Raw genomic sequence first — 15,870 nt, 5'->3', positions numbered from 1 at the left:
TTATCCTAATGGCCTTTTTTCTGCACATTTTCCAGTTTCAGGGTTTTTTTAGTTATTAAACATGTGCTACAGAATTCTACGCCACAGTCTAAAGAACACATCACCATTACGAAGTATTTAATCTTCTCTCTCTCTGCTGGAAATACATTTCTGAATACATCTTGGCATCATATTAGTATCATTCATAGGCTTACTGCAGAGCCTTCTTATGAACAGTACATGTGTTTATGGATCTTGGTCTTGTTCTCTCTGCCATTTTCAGCTGATCAGTCCCCAACTAATATTTTTGTCACAATTTCCTAAGTATGTGATCTTAGTTTTTGTTTTCTTTATATTCTTAAATTGGACCCATTTTTTTCTGCTTGGCAGATTGGTCTGGGTTGTTTGTTTGACTTGTCAACATCACATTTTTGGTACTCCACTATAGGAGGGATGCAACCCACCTCTGTGCCAGCAGCACAGTTTCTAAATATGCTTAGTTTCTTTTGGAGAGGTTCAGTAATGAAAAATCATAATTGAGATGAGTCCAAGATCAAGGATGTCAACTAGCAGCATTTCTTTGCAGCAGTGCTTTTCCTTCAAACTCAGCAACCTATTCCTTGCCTCCTAACCTAGATATCCCATCGCAACCCTCCTCTTCTGCCAAATGGATAAGTTCTCGTGACTTCAATCGAACCATGTGTTATTTGTGTTAGTACGAAGGGAAAGTAGGGTGTGTGGTTTTTATGACTTGGGAGTGTTTTCTAAGGGGTCCTGAAAGAGTGAGTCATTGTCAACATTTGTCTGTCTTCGAGAAGTGTCTGCTTTCAGTCAGTCCTGCAATAACTATTCAGGAGGTGACTCAGAAAGGGTAGACTGCACTGTAGTATAATATTTGACTAAGATTATAAGAGCTTTTAGACACGCATGGCTTGTAACAAACTTGCTGCAGGACCCTGCATCACCCACCTTCTTGTGACTGCTATGGACACCCCAGTGCTCATCAGTAGGTGGATGCTCACCCTCCAGAAGTGACCCCAACAGGCAGACAAACAGGTCCAGGTCCCCTTTGTGCCGCTGTGCAGCCCAGCTCTGTGGCATTACCCCCTGCAGCCACCTCCTGACAGCAGCTTGTCCCACGGGCTGCTGCAGACAAATCCATTCTGTTGTGCCTGGGAACCGCTCCATGTGTAATTAGCACTTGGGAGACGGGTTTGCTTGCTTGCTTGTTTTGTTGTGTTTGCCTCAGGTTAAACCTCCTAGTGTGGTTTAGGGGTGAGACCCAGATGCAAGTGACGGCACAAAGATGTGGCAAAGAAAGGAGACGGGGAGGGAGCTCATCAGGCTATGACTAACCCCAGGTCCTGTGGAACGGAGCCAGGGAAAGGATGACAGGCTGCTGAGTCCTCCCGAGAGCCATTCCCACCACACTGAGGGCAGCTTTGGGGAAGGGCGGCACAATGAGAATATATTGTTTCATTGGAGAAGTTCTTGTCTACAGTCCTGCATGGCACCAGTTTTTATTTCAATCTTGCTGGTCAAGGTAAACACTGAGAAAGGAAAGAGGGAAAATAGTGTCTAGATACACTGAGAAATTATCAGCATTTTTGTCTTGTCTATGCCAGGCTTTTACAGGGACATATGTATGGAAATGGCTCCTCTTGTGAAGCACAGCACCTTCAATTTGCAGGAACTAGAATAAACTTAACATTTCCTATTGATGTCCCCATAGGCAACCGGAGCTGTTCCTTACAGTGCCTGTGAGTGGAACATGATCAGCTGTGAGGTTCCCCACAGCCCCTCCTCTGTCTTTTCCTACAGTGACTGCATCCTTGGAAACCTTCTGACTTTCAGCACCTCCAGGCCAGCTGCCAGTGCCTCCTGTGAAAAGCTGCTCTCTCCTCTGTTTGTACATGGTTATTTCCCTGCAGGTGTGAGCTGTGTAGTCCCTGCAAGTATAATTGCATTCTTTCAAGGGGATTGGGTCACAGTAAACTTCTTGGTGCAAGACCTATGCAGATGGCCTCTGCAAGCCTGAACTGTTGAAAGCAGGTTGGAAAACAAGGAGGATCTTCATCTATTCAGCCAGTGTCTCTCTGGTCTCCAACTCTATCACTGAAGGACTTGTTGAAACCTCTGTGCCACATGAAAACACCAATAATGCTTTCAGTGCTGCACACCTCTTTCTGTAGAGAAACAGCAAAGCAACACAAGAGGGAGGGCAACAAAACAACATGGAACTGCTTTCAAAGATCCGCAAATAATCAGTTTGGCATCTTATTCAAGTTGTCAGCTTCACCTAAGTATTCAGTTGTTGGGGGTGAGGCTTCCTCCTCAGTGGAGGTGCTTACTCATCCCACTACCTACAGGATGTCTGAGGGTGGACACAGATAAGCAGAACTGACTGCTTAAATAAGAAGGGAGTCCAGGATTAACTACTCCTTTGGTGTACCAAAGCAGTAAGTACAACTATTTCTCATTTACTCTTTTCAGTTGCTGATGAGCCTTCGTGCTTCACTTGAATGCCAGTAACAGAGGCAGGAGGGCAGGCAGGCAGGCCAGCTCATCTGACCTCACATCTTGGTTGCTGAGACCTGTGTATTTTTTTCTGAGGCGGTGCCAAATAGTGCAATTTTGAGTTGATCAGTTAAATACTAAGTTGGGAAATGTTTTCCTCTCTCTCTTTCGGCATTCTTCCTTCTCACTGCCATTTCACTGCCGTAAGAAAGGCGAGACTTCTGGGGAAGAGGGGTGACTGATTACCAATGGCCTGAGGTTGTACAGGCACCTCTCTGCCTGCTGATGGGAAGGGAGCAGTACTGCCCAGGTGAGAGGTGGGAACTGTGTGAGCTGGAAGCGCCTGGCTGCTTCCTTAACTTTCCAGGAGTGGAAAGCAAGAGGAGATGACATGCTCTCCCTCTTCTTGCTAGACCTCTGGGGCAGCCTTTTTGGTTTCCACACTCCAGTGGAGACATTGGAGGATGAGGGAAGTGGATGAGGGAGGTCAGGGTGCTGGGTGTACCAGGACTGCTCACTCAGGCCTCTGGACTTTTTAAATCTCCAGCCAGCCCTGGCTACATTTTATGATCTGCACAACTTATTTCTGTGCCTGTTCCTGCTCACAGGAGGATGCAGAACCACTTTACCTTGTGGTGTCAACATAGTATTGATAGTCGCCTCTCCTGTCTTCCCTGGTTTAATTTATGTTAACTACCACATTTGCAACGACAGATAAAGTTATTATTTTCTAAAGCAGGTGGAGTGTGGCTTCTGGCTGCCTTGAAGGGAAACGTTCCTCTGTAGGCTGGGACGCAAGGGAGAGAGGCCGATCTCGTTCTCTAGAAAGATGAACTGGGGCCCTGCTGAATTATTGAGCGTGCATCACAGTCGTCAGCTTGGGGACAGAGGGAGGCACCAGCTTAGGTCACAGGTGTGGGATGGAGATTATCAGCTTCAAGAACAGAGCAGTGTAACCCGATCTGCCTCATGCACTTGGTTGCTATGCTGCCTGGATCAGTGTCACAGCTGCTTGGCACTGCAACACAGATGCTCAGCTTGGTTTGGTGGCCCTCTCTGACGCCCTAGAAGGTCACAAAAATCCAGCTCCACAGTACTGAATCCCATTCTCCTTTCAGAGGTAAAACCTCACTCTTACGTCAGGCCTGGACGAACAGTGATCCCAGGTCACACACATGGAAACTGAGGTACAGTGTTTCAATCTAGAGGTGCGGGCCACTTTTAAATGCAGATTTGCAGAGGACATGATCACCAGCAACTGTGGCAGGAGTTCCATCGGAGGTTATGTGTGCTCATCTCTTGTGAAAAAACGAGTTGCCTGATTAGATTACTTAGTTGCCCAAGTATGTGTGTTCGCTTCTGAAATTTTGGTCCCAAATTTTGCACCCAAAGAACACGCTGCTTTGTTCAAAGGAGATAATATCACTTATCCTGCATGAGGCACCTGATCCTGTGCCTGCAAGAACTTCTACCACACCCTCACAGAGTGATCTTGCACACAGTCTTTTTGCTTCTTCCTCTTGCTTTAATCATAGATTAAGACAGTTTATTACTGGAGGAGGAATACTTTATCTGTAAACATTTATTTCTATATTGTCTCCACCTCATTACAAAGAATTCATGACTAAGCTCATATAAGCCAAAGCAGTTTGATGAACATCCTGTAATCTGTCTCATTTTGGCTTACAGAGGGCCTCTGACGTCCCCTGGGTATGTCTGACTTTGCTGTAGGGTGACACTGGCAGAGCAGCACAAGGGCACCAGGGACAGCTTATTGCTTTGTCAATGGAGTACAGATGGTGGGGTGAGTCTGCCTGTGGACCTTCTCAGATATGTTATCTCAGCACATTGTTCATGCTCAAGTGAGGTGACAAATCAGCAGCAGCTCAAGACGTTTGAAGAGCCATTAGGACAGGTTATATTCCCCTTTCTGTCTTCCTCACACCTATCCTGTGACACCTGGATCCTCTGCTTCATAAATTCAACTGAGCTGGCAGAAGATTCACAGGGCAAACCCCGTCTTCCATGTAGAGTTGAATGGGCTTGACAAAGAGCCTGAGTCAGCGCAGGGGCTGGAGGAAGGGGGCAACTTCCCTGCCAGCCCTTCAGCCGCTGCAATTTTTTTGTTTGAGTCAGAGGTGCCAGGGAACTTCTCTTATAAGCCTGGTCTCTTTCTCTGGTCTTCATGCCAGCCTGTCTGGAGTTCTTCGGGACCAAGGAGATTATACGTTGTTTTCCCCCATTAAAAAAATGTCAGTCCTTGAACAACAAACTAGAGCATTTGTATTTGGAGATGGGAACTTGACACCTGGCAGTGTGTGTCCTTTGGTCGAGAGTTACCTTGGTAAAATCTCCCTGTGTCGGGCCAGCATATTAACCTTTGAAAAGTCAATAGTTGTAAACACATTATAAGCTATTCAGTGGGTTTTGCAAGGTTTCTAACAATTAAGAATCTCCAAAGAATCTGCACTCCCCAAGTATGCTCCGAGTCTCTCAAAACATACATTTTTCTGGGAAATTTTGGTCTGAATAAGACAGTTTTAGGAGTAAGATTAGGGGAGGGGGTACAGCGAAACAGTGAGGAAACAATAGGTAAGCTGCTTAAATTAAATAGCTAACAGTTGTCTTCTGAATAAAAATTTTAGGCTGTCTGAAAGGCAAAGATTATACCGGTTTCAGGTATACTTTAATGCTTATCTTTCACTGATGTGGAAGCAAGTTTCAGGATCAGCATTTTGTGGAATATTCTCTCAGAAAGTACCTTTATTTTTTGCTCAAATTCAGGATGAAAAAAAGGGCTGGAATGGCCTTGCCTTTTTTTTTTTCTATCACCCTGTGTACAAGATGTTGCTGGCTGGCTGTATCACCTTCCCTCTGGGCACAGGAACATAGCTTTGACATGTACAAATTGGAAGTACCTTGGCTGCCAGGAGCAGCAGAGACTTACTTGCTTTTTCCACATTAATCATGAGACTTGGATTGTTGTCTCTGCTTCACAATGGAGGGTCTTGTGTGGTTCACCCATTCGATAATGGGACAGGGCAGCTCCCTGGCCAGCTCACAAGAGGACTCTGGAAACAGAAGAATAAAGAGGTGGGAGACAGCAATCAGGAGGGAGCACAGGTGTCCTAGCACCCTGGCGCTCCATAAATATAGCCAGCCTGATTGCTGTTCCTCTGACCAGTGCCACTCACATGTCCTTCTGAAGTGGCACAGGTTGATAAGACTGCAAACCTTTAACCTGGCTTCCAGTAAGAAAGAGATCGTAAACCAAGCAATGATAATATATAGTATGATAGTGGTTTATCACACTTCAGCAGGTGAACCTGTTTATTGTGAACACTTTTCTGTGGGGACAAAATAGTGCTATATCCCTAGGCAGGCCTTCCCCTGCAGTGTCATCACATCAAATACTGACCTTTTTTTTTTTTTTTTTTTTTAATAAGAGTACCGACATCTTGTTTTATCTCTGAAGTGCCTTGTTCAAATGATCTCAAATTGAGGCCCCTGGGACTTCTACAGACATTTTTGAGAAAGCTGGAATAAATTTACAGATTATACAGCAATGTAAAATGGGAATGTTGAGTCCAAGTTTGGCTTGCAGTGTCACTGAGTATTCCCACTCGTGTAAAACAGTGGATGTGGCCACCTGATTCCAGACTACTTCTCCTTAACTGTGCAGGGTCCTATGCTTTAGCTGGAAAATGTCAAATACACCATTTCAATTGGACCTAACCTACTTTGCTGCAGGCAAAGTAGTTCACAAAGGCTCCTTGAACACAGCAGGATTCAATGTATTATGTATGGATCAGGCCTCTGGAATTGCGCATGCACCCAAGTCATGCCTGTAGGAAAACAGTTATTCAAAACCTCCTTCTTCCCCACCTCTCCGAGCTGACTTGTGTTAAATATTAACAAACTTGGTTCATCAATTCCGTGGTTCACTTGGCTTCTTTTAACAACAGATATTATTACAACTCCTCTCTCTGCCTCCCTGCTCCTGTCAGCAGGGCTGATGGTGAAACCCAAGAATCTGCCGCTGTAACTCTGCCTGCAGAGCCTGGCTGCTGCTTGGCCGCGTGGTCTCCCCACCTCTCTCCCTGGGACCTCCAATGCTGCCCACCTTTGGCCTCTGCCAGTAGCTTCTGCTGGGAGCCACAGGTTTTGGAGAGGTGTTGGTTAAAGAAGAGGAGTGAGAGAGCCCACGGGAAGCTGAATTCCTGCTGTCAGCGAGAGGAGGAGGAGGAGGCAGAGGAGGAAGCAGTGAGCATGGCCAGCGATTCCAGCGCTCTGCCACGGGTGACTTTCCAGACACCAGAGAAACCCGGGGAGGAATCATCACACAGGAAACTGGGCAAGTTAACCATCAAGTACAACCGCAAAGACCTCCAGCGCTGGCTGGACCTGGAGGAATGGATCAATGCCCAACTGCAGGAGCTCTACCAGTGCCGAGTGAGTAGCTGGGGCAAATCAGCCCCTTGCTTGTCAGGTGGATGGGACCAGAGACCTTGTGTGCTGGAACAGAGGCTTGCTTGCTCTGCCTTACTGGAAAGAGCTTCTCATTGTCAGTCTTAATGACTTGACTTATTGCCACCTGCTACAGCACTCTCTCTGACTGGTGTCTTTCACTAGTCAGAGACACTTGCACTGATATAATTCAGCGAGCTTTGAACTGCCTGGTCTTGCAACGACTTGGCGGGGCAGGGGGGGTTTAGCTATTGCTCAGCATGAGTACGACAAACTGGAGAGATGTACAAACCAGAATGCCTCTCGTTGCTGAGCTCCACGAGGTGGGTCATTTTGCTGCAAGCAGTATCTAAGCTGGCTGGGTTAGAGCTATCAGTTATCAGTGTAGCTATAGCTGCTGTTTGAATGAGACACTCCAGATGATGCTGTATCTGCAGCTGCAGTCTGGATACACTACTGGCAGCAGAGGGAAAAAGAAAAAAAAAAAACATGTTCAAATGATGTGTGTAGAGATCTTATGCCTTCATCTTCACAAAGCCCCACAGCTGTCTCCCTTTGCAGCAGGAACAATCACTCCTAAATGCTGCCTGCCTGTCCAAGAGCCGTCCCAGTAGGAGCGGTGCAGGAGCGCTGAGGCCCAGCACTTGAATGATACTTCACTTGAGCTGTTGCAGGGTACACGACATTTTTCATTCAGGATGGTGTGAAGCAAGTCAAGTTCTAGCACTGGCTGGGTACACTGAAACTTTAACGTGGTACTATCGCTACTATTAATATTCATATTTTGTGCTTAGATGGCTGGTGCTTACACTGGGAGCTTTCATAGCGCTTTTCCGTGCTTGAGATAATTCCTTTGGAGTGTGGCGCAAGAAAAGGTGAAAGGATTTGCCCACCTTGTACATCATGGTCTTAAACCCATCTAAATATTAATAGCTTGACTTAGGTTTTTGCTTTAATCTGTAGTGCAATGGCTGATGTCTCAAGAGAACATAGCTTTCTTGACTTACAACTCAGTACTTCTTCGACAGAAGACGCAGACGGGTTTAACAAATTGTGTAAAACGGCTTATTCTTGTCCTGGATGTGGACAGACTATATGAACTGCCAAGCCCTTTCTGCCCTGTTTTGTGTATTTGTACCCCAGTACAGTGTGAAGCACATTTTTTAAATACAAGGAAAAAGAGCTGATGATTGCATAGAGTCTTCCACTCTGAGCATCAGCAGTTTCAAAGTGCAGTCAACAGTGGAAGAGGACAAGCCCAAACAGCCCAGGAAAAGGAGAATGCTGTACTATATGCTGAGATGGCACAGAGAAGCTTTGGTCTGTGCTGGGAGAGCTCCAGCCTGATTTTCTGGGCCCAAGAGCCATAGAATGATGTCAGCTCCACAGCTGAAGAGCCGAACTTCAGGAACTGTCTCCAAGGCTCTCTTTATAATTGTTGTTGCTGTTGTTGTTTATTACCATTGCTATAATAATTTTCTGTGTGACTATTTGATATCTGTGGGAGTGTACTGGGTTCTTATGCCAGTTAATTTGTTTTAATTTATGCTACATGCAAAGAACAGGTAACAGAATACAAATATGGAGAAAAAGGTCCTTCTGTTGCAAATGCATGGCTCCTTTACAAATGAGAAGATTGTTGCTCCTGTTCTGTTAATGGACATTTTTAGATGTCCCAAACAATTTTATAGCTTGATTAGTAAAAATGACAAAGGATAAAAATCTCATAATCTCTGCAAAACTTAATTCTGAATTTCCAGTTCTTCAGTTTATAAAATTATAGTAATAAATTCTCATTTGTGTCTTAGGCCTCTTGAAAATGCATTATGAAATATTGTAGTGCACCCAGGAGCAGATGTTACCACTAGACCTAGTTAGACAGGCCAAACCCAGTATGTCTGCGAAGTGCCAGAGTGGTGTTCTTGGTGAGGGAAGGCTGTTCAAAAGAACAGCAGCAGTGACAGTGGCACTTGCCAATCGCGCCTGCGCTGGCATTTAAGAGACTGTCCCCAGGCTGGCAGATCAGTTCAGAGCCTTTAGCCTAACTGTCAAGATTTGCCAGAGATGAGCAAGGAGAACAGCTGCTGCTTTGAGGAACAAGGCATCTTGCCCTTTGGGGAATTATTGTAATTTTAAAGTACTGGTTCAGAGGTTTTTTTGAGATGGACAATAAGGACTTCATGGTACAACCAGTAACATGACCCAAGACAAGGTTCCCTGTGTGCTACTCTTATTTGCTGAACTCCACAGGTGTACACTTGTAAGGATGTCAGAAAACCAAGTCAAATTACCTTATCACTTCTGTTTTTCTGAGAATTGAGTAATTGGGAGCTGCTTACTGTCATCAGAGTTACTGCCCAAAGGGGATATTTTTCCCTTCTACAGAATCCCAGCAGGCACAAGTGAGAAATCCAGCCATGCCCTTACAGGAACGGATTGCCAGGGGACTGCCCTTGCTAGCACCTCTCCAGCACAACAGGTTTCCCAGCTTCCTGGTGTATTTGTGCCAACCAAAGAGCTCTGCTACCAGGAACTACATAACATGATGCTGTGCCAGGTCAGAGACTGTTGACAGGGTATGACAGGGGTTTACATAGGATCTCTTCAAATAAATACATGTGCCACAGTAAATGCCAGGTCCCAGCAAATCCTCCTTTGTGCATTGTGGCAAGACTATTTAATCTGCCCTGCTAGTCTAGGCTTCCTTGGATTCATTGACTTGCATTACATTGTCAGCTTCTTCCTCTGCTTCACCTGTCCATAGCAGCGCACAATTCCTCCGTGTCATTCAGAAACCCACGTAACAGAGTCAGAATAAACAGTATTGCAGATGCAAATGCCAGCAATGTTAGGTCAGATATTGCCTCCTGATACAGATAATCTGAATGCTATGCTATCTACTGTCACGAGGGCTTTTTGCAACAAAACTAAGACTCAGGAGACAATTTCGGTTTTCAAGACTATTCCCTGCATGTGGAAGCCAGAACACCATCTATACTAGGAGGAGAAAGGCATAGGGAGCTAAAATGTGTCTGACCACATTCACAAATGTTTCCAATTAACACCCACATACATTACAAGATTAATACTCAAATCACAAAAGCTTGAGGTGTCTCTTAAATTAGAGATTATTATATCCCTGTTACGTCTGTTAGAGAAAGCTGACAAAATATTAAGTTATGCCTTTCAAAAGTGTAATACTTCTTCTCTCTGCCGCTGCAAAAACCCTTAGTGTAAGTATCAACCATGTGAATGTATATAGCCTAAAATCTCCATGTATTAGTTGTGTCTTTCTAAGATTAAGCCCGCTAAATTTCTGTTTGGTGAACCCGGGAGCGCTTTCATAGATGAGAGGTGCCCCAGGTGGCTTACATTGCACTGCAGTTGGCAATTGCAGCTAGATATTCTTAAAAGGGTCTTCTCACGATGGATCATGATCCCTGAGCAGCATTATTAAGTGTTGAGGTGGGAAAAGACAAAGAATGTGTGGCTGTAGCAGACACCACAGAGAGGCTGAAATCTGTGCCCTCTTTATAAGAAGCTCCTTATTTTGAGGTTATTTGTATCTTAGCCTCAACTTTGCAGCATGGTTTTATTGTAACTAGTTCCTTCTCAGCTGCTCAGTGCTTCAAAGATGGCCTCTAGAGTTCTTAAATTTTGAAGGTTTATTAATTGTGTGTTTTGTTTTCCTTTTAGCTAAGAGAGGAAACAGAGGCAGCAGCTCCTGAACCACAAATTGATCTTGAAGATCTCCTGGAGGTCCCTAACGAAGAACAGAAATTAAAACTACAGGTCGGATAGAGGGACATGTTGACTCTACATTAGGGACTTCCTACACAAAGAGCAGCTGTGGTGTGTGGGTACAGAGTGCACATATGCCGTGTTGGCACGCTGCTTCCTTATGTCTCAGCCTGCCAAATGTAGTACGATTATATACCTACCCTTTTTGGAGGGAGGGGAGAATAGGTCAGCTCATAAAATACTAAAATGACTCACCTTTGGTTTTTAGGAAATCCTCCATGAGTGTTCCAGCCCGACAGAGGTGAGTGAAGCACCATCGATACATGTATGTCACACCGTGTCTACATTGCTGCTTGGCTGAATGGCTGATATTACTATGCCTAACATGACACTGCATGTTGGTTTTGTACCCAATGGGAGGTGTTTGCCACTTTATTCTGCTGTGTTAGAAAAATAAATGGAAATCTGTATGGGTAAGCTGATGGCAGAGCAGTGGAGCAAATAACAGATTATGCCTTACAGCCAACATTCCATGTTTTGGTCACCCTGAGCTGATGAGCCTGAGTAGCTATTTGATCCTCAGTCCTCCAGAAAAGTCATAGATAGCGATACAGCTCACATAACCATCTTGCACACTGTTAGCTAAATGCATTCTTAGCTTAAACCACTTAAATGTTATGGTTGAGAAGAATGTAGGATGGCCCCGAGTCTGGATTGGGCAGTGGCCACAGTAGTTAGTTTTACATTTTTTCTTTTTCCCCCCATGTGAACATTACAAGTGCTGTTTTGAGTTGGTTAAAGAAATCCCACAAGCTGTCACAATGTCAAAAGGACTGGAGCTCAGTACTTTGCAGGGTTGGGCATAGATCACACAGCAACTGCCTTTGCTGCAGTGCACACCTGTGCGAAATGGGGTCCCCCATCACTGCTCCAGTCACGTGTGCTGTGTGTGAACATTGTGCTTGGCCATCAGTCATCAGGCTCCACGTCTTGTCAAGCCTATGCAGCTGTACAGTGATGCACGTATAGAAAATTAGGTGGATGAATAACTATCATAGAAATTAAACTCGACTGTAGTAATCATCACAGATAGTCTGCTAGCAGGGGGCAGACAAGGTTGGCAATGGGGAATAGTTTTCAGAGTGTCTGAATTTCAGATCTTGGGCAAGACTCCATATTCCCAGAGGGAAAACTGAAAAGAGTTTGCTCTACTGATCCATGAGCTGTGAAAGAGTCTTGCAGACAGTATGGTACTTGCTAACTACAACCAGATACTGCTGCCCCATTTGCAAAAGTATGTACTCTCACCCTGGTGGATTTTGAATTCAGTCCCCTTAAAAGATCACAACAGCCTATCCCGTTTCCCTGAAAATAAGCCCTAGCATGATTTTTCAGGATTTTGAGGACGCTCGAAATATAAGCCCTACTCCAAAAACAAGCCCTAGTTACAGTTCATAAAAAAAAATCTAAATAGTGTCCAGGCAGCTATGCATGTAAAAAGTAAGCATCTTTCAGAGCAAAAATTGTGTAAGACCCTGTCTTATTTTCAAGGAAACAGGGTATTTGTAGAAAGCAGGCAGAGGAAACAAACTGGTTTCTTCTGAAGGGACTGACTGAAAAAGTGTGTGTGATCCTAGGCATGCACTTCGAGAGCACGCTGCAGCAGGCAACCTCTCCTCACCCAACTGAGGAACTGGGGCTTCCACACTGCACAAATGGTAACAAGCTGTAATACTTCCAGTGACCTTGACTAATTACAAAGACACGTAGCTACCTCTTTGGGTGAAGAAAGGCTGCCCACTCCTTCATGGTGATATTGTCATGCAGGGGGTAAACTTTGCACTAGTCACACTGACTTCTACTTGGAATAACCAGATGGTTCAGTTCAGTTCATAGTCCTCGGTTGTGTCAGCAAAGTAGTCAGGGTTTATCTCCATTAACTGCTCATCTATCACCTGCTCTGCCTGTCCGCAACCCCTGCTCCAGGTTATCATTAGTCCTACGTGTGTTTTGCTCCACCTCTTTTCTGCCAGCCACTTCCTTGTAGAATTGGCACAGATCTGAGATGGTTCGCAATCTACAACATGGAGCTTTACAGGTCCAACAAGAGGGACAGCTTGCTTTGCCCTGGATTGGGAGAGCAGGAGAAGTGGGCAGGAGGTTATAGTGGCAAGAGGAAAGAGTGGAACCTAACAAAAGACAACAGCATCCTGAGGTCACCTCAAGGTAGAAAAAGGAGGCATCTGGGATGAAGAGAGGTTGGCTGGCTCCTGAGCAAAAAGTAAACATGGTTTCTCCAGAGGAAGCCAGGGGGAGGGAAGTAGAGGGGCTTTTAGACCCTTCTCATCCATCAAAAGGTATCCTTCCCTAAGCTAAAAGATAGGTTTACTCAATACATGTCAAAATTCTGGTTTCTGCTCAACATGAAGGTGAATGTGGGAATAATGCTAGCACCATAGTACTCTTCACATGGTAAGCACTGGAATTAACATGACACCTTTCTTCGACCAATTCTCATTGTAGGACTTTATTACGGAATTGCTTAGTCGATTGAAAGGTCTCCGAAGAGTCATCAATCCCCAGAAGAAATGACCCTGCCCACATGGAATGCCCAACTTTGGTCAGAAGGAAATTTATATTTTCCCCACAAAAACCAGGGTCAGCAACATCACTGCAGAATATGTTTAGAACTTACTGAGAAACATCACCAGGTTTGTGAACTTTGACAATCAGGAAAACGTGCAGTTTAGCTCCCTGCTGTGTGTGTAGCTCTGGAAGGAGTGGAGACTTCAAACCACTGGTACAAAGGGCATATTAACCTGGGGAACAGGACAAAATGTCGTTCCTTTAGTTTCTTCTAGGGATTTCCACGCTGGCTGAGGAGCACTGAATACAATTCTCAGGAGCTCATCAAGACTTCTTTCTTTCCATTCACTGCAAGGAAAACAAGGCATTCGTTATCACTCATTCAACAACATGGAAAATCAGTTCCTGTTAAGCTGCACCCTGTTTCGGTGTGGCTGGGACCCCGCTGTGATCTCTTGCCTGTTACTGCTGTATGTGACTCCACAGCATTGCACGTCTTATTAAGTCTGTTATTCATGAAGGTTGGAGAGAAAATACACAGTAGGATAGAAGGAAAATGTTTGAGTGCATCTGGTCTACACAAGGGGAAGTTAGTGAAATGGCTGCTAAGGCTAATGAAAAAAAATTATTTTCCTTTTTCTGGAATTTAGGACTTAATGATTTAGAAGTGTCTTCTAAAGGAGTAAGGTCTGGGAATGATTTTTCCTCATAGTTCAAAAAGATGTTGGAAAAAATCTTATTTTGTATATTAAAACAGAGAAAAACAGCTGTGCACAGCTTGCTTTGCTCTCTTTTTAGACAGTAAAGAAAAACTGAAGTGAAAAAATACCTGCTCCCCATTTCCCTGCAGGGAGCATCTCACAGTGAGTCTTTTGCAGACAGGCAGGTCTCACAAATGAGAAGTGAAGTAGGACACATTGGCTTGCTGCACAAACTCTTCTGCCTATAACTAGCTTGTGGCTGGAAAAATACAGAGGAAACTACATCCAGCCTCTCAGCAAGTCAGTAACTTGACACACGTGGCTAGGAAATAAGAAAGGAAATGGAGGGTGATTGCTTAGGCAGAGCAGGCTCTCACATTATGTCCTGCCCCTACCCTCTCATGCCTGCCACTCAAACACAAGAAATGAGTTGCGGAGTCACATCCAGAGAGGCTCCTATGTACCAGTATGTTCAAGGTTAGCTTTTGAATATGTGTTTTGTCAGACAGGGACAAGAGAGGCCAACTCTGGAACAAAAGGGACATTCAGGTTACTAACAAACAAGGACTCTCAGGCTGGACTAGTAATATCTTAAATACATTAGCCTGGGTGGACAGGCCATGAGCTGAGTGTCCTAGAATAGAGCTGTAATTAGCTGCAGCACAGTAGTTCACAGAAGTCCAGATTAATTACATACCCTACCAAGAGGCTTTGTTTTATTCTGCTGAGCTGTGACAGCACAGAGACCCAAGATGTCACTCCTCTGACCCAAGAGATAGATTTTCTCCACGCTGGCACTGTTCTGTATTCCGTCAATATGGAGTGATGCAAAGAGAATTTTTGTCTATGCTTTAAGGCAGACACTGTTAAAACCCAGGAAAAAAAAAAAAAAGGTTCTTGAAACTCTGCTTGACAGAGGCTGTCTTTGTGCTTATTCTGCAAGCAGCAGAAAAAGAGTAAACTGCAGTCCCTATGATGTGCAGTTGGTTCTGATATACAAAGACATCACTACCACAGGGGTCTGCTTCAAATGAGCACAGTGTGATCATGGGGAACATGATGCAGAAGAAAAAGCAACATAAGTCAGAGCAAATTATTTTTTTTCTAGTTTTTAAAAGTGGTAAGTCATACTAGCTTTTTGGCTGTTCTCAGCCTAGACCATAGACTAATTTTATTTTATTAAAAAAACACCAAAAAAAACCCCAAACAAACAAACCACAAAAAAAAAAAAAAACACAACCAAAAACCACACACACACACACACACAAAACACCCACACAAAAACCACAACACACACAAACAAACCCCCCGCCCCCAACCAACCAAACCAGCTTCCAGTTATCTTTGGTGTTTCTCAACACCACCACTAGCATCAGGCTGTAATGTCTGGTATGCAGATACCGGGTAAGAATGGTTCTTTAAAGAAACTTTGCCCTCTTTATTATTTCAAGATAACTCAGAATGTATGAAAGTCCATGTACTTTTCTAATTGAAGGTTTACAAAGGTGTATATATAAAAAACCTTTAATGCCATTTTCCCTTAGTTGTGATTAAGACATTGCCTTTAAAAACATTCTGGCTGCTACATTTAGACACGTGACCATGTTACAGCACCAGAGACAACACACGTCCTCATGCAATTTGCTCACAGCAAATGCAAGTTAATGCAGCTTAACTAAGCTGAGACCTCTCTCTGTAAACTAATCTGAGTTCAATCTTGGTTATAGTTATTTTTAATTCTTTTGGGGGTGGAGCCTACATTTTATAGTTCGCATGCAAAATATTTTGAGAGGGAAAGAAAATCTTGTGCTCTCACAGCATGTTACAAAAACAGAAGCAAAGAAGCTGATTCTCTTGAAGATACCAAACTCTCTTCAGT

At 44.3% G+C, this 15,870-nt stretch overlaps 1 protein-coding gene across 1 annotated transcript; it reads left to right on the top strand.

Moving 5' to 3' along the window:
- The first annotated feature begins 6,446 nt into the window (after nt 1-6,446).
- On the top strand, nt 6,447-14,044 carry PPP1R14D (protein phosphatase 1 regulatory inhibitor subunit 14D). Its single transcript, XM_065839929.2, has 4 exons — nt 6,447-6,948; nt 10,660-10,755; nt 10,973-11,005; nt 13,228-14,044. The coding sequence occupies exons 1-4, from the start codon at nt 6,766-6,768 to the stop codon at nt 13,294-13,296; spliced, it is 381 nt and encodes a 126-aa protein (XP_065696001.1). The 5' UTR covers nt 6,447-6,765; the 3' UTR covers nt 13,297-14,044.
- The last annotated feature ends 1,826 nt before the right edge of the window (nt 14,045-15,870 follow it).

The sequence above is a fragment of the Patagioenas fasciata genome, chromosome 5, assembly GCF_037038585.1.
Source record: "Patagioenas fasciata isolate bPatFas1 chromosome 5, bPatFas1.hap1, whole genome shotgun sequence".
Lineage (NCBI taxonomy): Eukaryota > Metazoa > Chordata > Aves > Columbiformes > Columbidae > Patagioenas > Patagioenas fasciata.
Note: the sequence above shows the minus strand (reverse complement) of the source record. Positions and strands in the feature narration are given on the sequence as shown.

Excerpts from the sequence above, each read along its gene's own strand:
- PPP1R14D (XM_065839929.2), top strand. The coding sequence starts at position 6,766 with ATGGCCAGCGATTCCAGCGCTCTGCCACGGGTGACTTTCCAGACACCA. Across the intron at positions 6,949-10,659 it reads AGGAGCTCTACCAGTGCCGA|CTAAGAGAGGAAACAGAGGC; the intron begins GTGAGTAGCTGG and ends TTTTCCTTTTAG. Across the intron at positions 11,006-13,227 it reads AGTGTTCCAGCCCGACAGAG|GACTTTATTACGGAATTGCT; the intron begins GTGAGTGAAGCA and ends TTCTCATTGTAG.